Genomic DNA, 5,346 nt, shown 5'->3' on the forward strand with positions numbered 1-5,346 from the left:
AAAATGGGGTCATAAGTGAACCCACTCGGTCCCTAAAATAAGCAAATCATGTGATTTGGGTTTCTCTTTTTGTGTCTTTGCTCAGATTTCTTTGAAAATGACCAAATATTCCTAATCCTGGAGTTTGAGTTTGGCGGCATCGACTTGGAGAACAGCAACGGAACGGTAGGGATCAAAGCTTTCCCCGTGTCTTTGTGGAAATGTTGAGCTTTTATCTGCCACCTCAGTGACTGTTCAGAGATACAGAAGGTAAAGCTGGTAGCTTGGAGATAAAACTACTTTTACATTGGCTGAATGTAGAAAGTACACAAGCTGAAAGTGTGTGTGGTGAGTTAAAGCGCTTTGTATTCAAATTGTCATTACTGAAGATTAAGCTAAAAAGAAGCCTTTGCTTATTTCACGTTCACACTCTCAGTAAAAATGTTTTTAAATTTTAATGACGAGAGCGGCTGCATAAAAATAGCAAGTTCTTGAGTCGAGTCATTACAGCTTAATGTCAGCCAGACCATAAATTACTGCACGCTGGAGGTAATGAGAGAAGATGATGAACATCTTAAAGAAATTATTTGCTTCTGAAAATTCTTGCGGGCTAGTGTTATCTTTGGCATGGCTGGACTTTTTCTGGCTTCTAGAAACTTAAATTGCTGTTACACAACATTCACATCTCATCTCCCTGCAAGGTTTTATGAATATTTTCTGACTTGAGGTCTTACACACGCTGAGCACCTTCTTCCTGACTCTGACGTCTGAATGTGTCGACATGAAGACGACACATTCAGGAAGAAGGTGCTCAGTGTGTGTGGCACAGGTGCTCGGACCTCATGACCTGTTTTGTTTTTTGCACTTTTTCTCACTGCACTGATTATCGGGTGAATTTGCAGGGATGTTTACTCGTGGGGAAATTGGATGCCTTGAATGTTGCACTTAAATAGTCTAAAAGACTCTGTCTAATTTATGCTCTTGTTGTGTTTTCAAGTTGGCATCTTTAGCAGTGGCGAAGAGCATCCTTCACCAGGTTACTGCTGCCTTGGCTGTTGCTGAGCAGGAGCTTCACTTTGAACACAGGTACTGACACACATTGATAAATTACAGCACCGACTGACAGTTTCCCAAGAAGACGCGTACAGATGCAGTTTGTTCCCCGCTAACAAAACAAAACCCTCTAGTGTTTAGAAGGAAACTAACAAATGTTCAGCTGGAACTCTACTCTAACAGTTTAACCCTACACACTGTTTATTGCAGGGACCTGCACTGGGGAAATGTGCTGGTCAAAACAACCAAGCAGAAGACGGGGAGCTTCCTCATCAATGGAACCACCCACTCTCTGGAAACCAGAGGGGTGCTGGTCCGCATCATTGACTATTCTCTCTCCAGACTAGAAATCGGTCAGATATTTTTCTACTTGCTTACTGTCATACTTTGAATGGATTGTGTTATACACATAGTGAATATTACGTAGTGGTTCTAAAATGTTGCTTTTGTGTTGTAGATGATTTGATGGTGTCCTGTGACATCTCAAATGATGAAGAGCTCTTCATGGGACAGGGAGACTACCAGTTTGAGATCTACAGACTCATGAGACAGGAAAACGGGTCAGTCCATTAAGTGATCAAGCATCTATGTGCCATGTAACAGGAGTCTCTGTGTAGTAAAGGCTTAAAGTCTTTATCTCACTCTATGTCTCTGTATCTTTCTATAGCTGTATCTCTATACATCTATCACTGTGCACCTACTAAACAAAACAAACTAGAATAAAAATATACAGTAAATATTTTTCGTTTTTGTCCAGGTCAGTTTCATCATCGTTTTCAATTAAACCAGAAAGAACGAGTGATTTGTTCATTTGTCTGAGACTGAGATGCTGACATGGAGTCAGTTCTTTGTGTCCTGAAATGACGAATACCACCAACATTATAAATAAACTTAACTGAAATGAGGAAACAAACCTGGAAACAAAATGAAACCAGTGATACTGTTAAACTTGAACTGGTTACGTTCTAGTAAATTATAATTTTTCTTTGCTATTATGTAGGATTTCTTTTTCTTTGATACGCTCATAAAAACATGTTTGTAATTATGTCAAATTTAAAAAGAAAAAAAAAAGAAGGAAAAAAAGCAGTGAGGCGAGGTTACATAATTCCCTGTGAATCAGGAGGTCAGGACATTCCCTGCCGTTGGCCTTTTCTCCAGAGCACAAATGTCAACCTGATTTTACGTCGTGGGCCACAGACAGCCCACTTTAATCCTAAGTGGGTCAGACTGCCCTGTCTGTCACTGTACAGAAGTTTAACTGCACATTTAATCTCAGAGTGATCTCAATATAAGGGAAATGATGAGAATATTCTGTTTTTGATTTTCTTTAGACTCAAATTGTGAGAAATGCTTAAAATTACAACAAAAAACCAAACAATTCTGGTAGCTCATTGCCCACACAGTCCTGTAATTATAAGACTAAAAGTTTTTGTTAATTCACAGAAAAGCTGTAGAGAAAAAAAATCCCTCACATTTTATAAAGCAGTGCAGCGGGCCAGACTATTAGGTCGGACTGGCCCCTGTGCCCTATGTTTGACAGCACTGCTTTAGAGTGTGGGTTCACACTGATGATGTAGCCGTCTCAGAAATTCACATGTCAAATATGACACTCCTGGCATTGTTAAAGTTCATGACAGCACAGTGAGAAATGCAGCATTGTTGTTGATTTATTGATCCTCTCATGCTGTTTGTGTCTTTTATCAGGAATAACTGGGCTGCTTACCACCCTCATACCAACATACTGTGGCTCCACTACCTTTGCTCCAAGCTGCTTTCTATGAAGTACCGCGGCTCAGGGGGGAGGACTGCCAAGGACATGCGAGAGGAGCTGACTGGTTTCTATGACAATGTCCTCCAGTACAGTTCAGCCACAGAGGTGTTGCAGAGCTGCCCCATGTTCCAGTAGCACGAGGATTCAACGCAAAGTGTGAGGAAACTCACACAGAGACCGTTTTTAGCACGAAGGGGGTGCAATGTTTCTTCCCGCTCGTCCTCTGTTAAGTTAAGACAGTGTTCCCAGTGGACGCGCCGGCACAGAAGAGTTACTTAGTGTAATGCAGACAATGCTGTCATAAAACAAGGCTCATTAAAATGACTGAAGATTATATATTGGTGGTCAGTGGCGCTTCCTTATGTTGTTATTCTAATAAATCCATTCACTTGGTTTTTTTGCATCCTAAGTATAAAATTTGAAAAAGATTATCATGATAAATTTTTCTTTCTTAATCTTGTAGCAATGTGGTTCAGTGTTTGCAGTCTGCATTGCTTCTTAATCTGTTACTTGGTGTAAATTAATCACTACCTTCTACATGGCCAGGTTTCAGCTTTTCTTTCATTTTTTTTCTCTGGTTAATGATGAAACGGTTCACAAACATGTGATGTGATTTCATTTGAAAAGCAGAAGGGCCACAAGGGGAAATAGAAGATTAGATCTCAAAACTATGCTATGTAAATGTAGTGTAAACGGGACATTTAACAGGTAAATCTGGCAGAGGATTCACTTCTATGTGAAGCATTATAATCAATAAATGCTCATTTTAAGAGTTCTGAATGTTTTTATATAAAATAAAAGTGTAAGAAGATGTAAGGAAAAAAAAATGAAGCATGTTAAGTTGTTATTACTGTGTACCAGGGTATTTAGAGTTATAATTGTTTTATTATGGTCGTATATAATAGTAATCAGAACTGTCACCTCACAGCAAGACGGTTCTGGGTCTGTCAGCGTTTGTACGTACTCCCTGTGTTAGTTTTCTCCAGGTGTTCCTTCCATAGTCCAAAAACATCCATCATAGCTTAACTGATTATCCTAAATTGGCCGTGAGTGTGAATGTTAGTCAATGGTCATCTGTCTCTGTGAATGTCCTGTGATATTCTGGGGACCTGCCCAGGTCCCGCGTCCTCCTGTGTACCCCCTCCTCTCCCTCTAAAAGAGCTGGGATAGGCTCTGCACTTCCGTGACTCTGAATTTGATAAGCAGTTAGACAAAGGAATGGGCTGAAGAAGGGCTCCCTTTATTAAACTGATAGGGAATGTATTGTACTGCATTAAAATGCCAGCAGAAGGAAATCTAGTGGATTATTCGGAGCCCAGTAAGCTGTGAAACATGTCTCCAAGTAGTAAACAAAGTATAACTAAACTGCCTTGAAGTAGTTTGGGTTTATTCCTGTGGATAACCATCAAGAAGAAAGCTTGGTACACTATTTCCCTCCAGAAAGGTGAGATGTCTCCAGAACAAAAATGTATATTATCTTTGAGTTAATAACTTTTAAGTCCTGAGATGACAAAAATAAGTCAGTGGTCAGATTAACAGCAGTCTATAAATCATTTTAAATAATACCTGAAAGGTGATTATGGTCGTCTTTGGAACAGCGAGTTAAAATCGTTTGATATGTCGACTATTTAATTTGATAAATTGGTCAGTAACAGATTTTTCTGGGTAATTTATCAACAGAACTTACAACTAATTATAAATCATCCTGGTAAAGAATTTCAGCTACTTCAACATTATAAATCCACCTACTGTGCACTACTTGCAGCGGGTGGAGTACACTGCACGTTGCCATACAAACGACACATGATGTGAATCTTTTTAGTGATACCCTGAACCACGGAGAAGCATCCGAGCTTAAGCTCAAAGAATGTGATAAACAGAAAAAAGACGCACATACAAAAACAAAATATTTTATTCAATTTCATCATTAAGATTATTATACATTTTTGCATTGAAACAAGCTTCATTTTGGTATGGTGAGTCGTGTGTGTCCATTTTGATGTGGATCTTGATTGAATATGTTCAATGCTTCCATACGCAAAGAGACACATGGTTGCTGTTTTTTTCTTTTTTCTTTTTCTTAATGAACACCTGCCTGGAATCGTTACACGATGGGATTAGGGCAACAGTTGCATTAAAAAAGGAAGACGTCCTTTAAAAAAACAAAACATATGGCGACATTCCAAACTATACAAACAAGATCCGGCAGGCCAATGTCTGAGAAGAGGTCAGGCATGTGTTTGAGAAGCACTTTTTGGTTGAGCTTTGAGGCAATGTTTGAAATGGCCTTGCTGGTGATGAGCCCATATGTCTGTTGATGTGTTTGTCTGTTTTCAAGGTTCTCTGTTTGTGTGTGTGTGTGTGTGCTTGAGTCTGGGAAGCAAACAGATGTGTATAAGAAGCAATGAAGTGGATATGAAATGTACCTGCAGCTGTTGTATGTGTATGTGTGTGTCTGTATGCTTGTATGCATTTGTGCTCAGAAGGAGAAGTATTTGGTGAACCACTCCTGCTTCAGCCCTTCTGTCCCCCTCTGCTCCAGG

The 5,346-nt window shown here is 39.6% G+C and overlaps 1 protein-coding gene across 1 annotated transcript in view; it reads left to right on the plus strand.

Annotated features, from left to right (window-relative positions):
• The window catches only part of haspin (histone H3 associated protein kinase), an 11,182-nt gene extending 8,043 nt beyond the window's left edge, over nucleotides 1–3,139 (plus strand). The window contains exons 12-16 of the mRNA XM_005741115.1: nucleotides 86–165; nucleotides 977–1,065; nucleotides 1,243–1,385; nucleotides 1,490–1,592; nucleotides 2,737–3,139. Of these exons, the coding sequence (XP_005741172.1) occupies nucleotides 86–165; nucleotides 977–1,065; nucleotides 1,243–1,385; nucleotides 1,490–1,592; nucleotides 2,737–2,938 (617 nt within the window). The 3' untranslated portion in view covers nucleotides 2,939–3,139. The remainder of the gene's footprint in view (nucleotides 1–85; nucleotides 166–976; nucleotides 1,066–1,242; nucleotides 1,386–1,489; nucleotides 1,593–2,736) is intronic.
• The last annotated feature ends 2,207 nt before the right edge of the window (nucleotides 3,140–5,346 follow it).

Source organism: Pundamilia nyererei, unplaced genomic scaffold (genome assembly GCF_000239375.1).
Source record: "Pundamilia nyererei isolate P.nyererei 1_Seehausen unplaced genomic scaffold, PunNye1.0 scaffold00107, whole genome shotgun sequence".
In the NCBI taxonomy this organism is placed as follows: Eukaryota; Metazoa; Chordata; class Actinopteri; order Cichliformes; family Cichlidae; genus Pundamilia; species Pundamilia nyererei.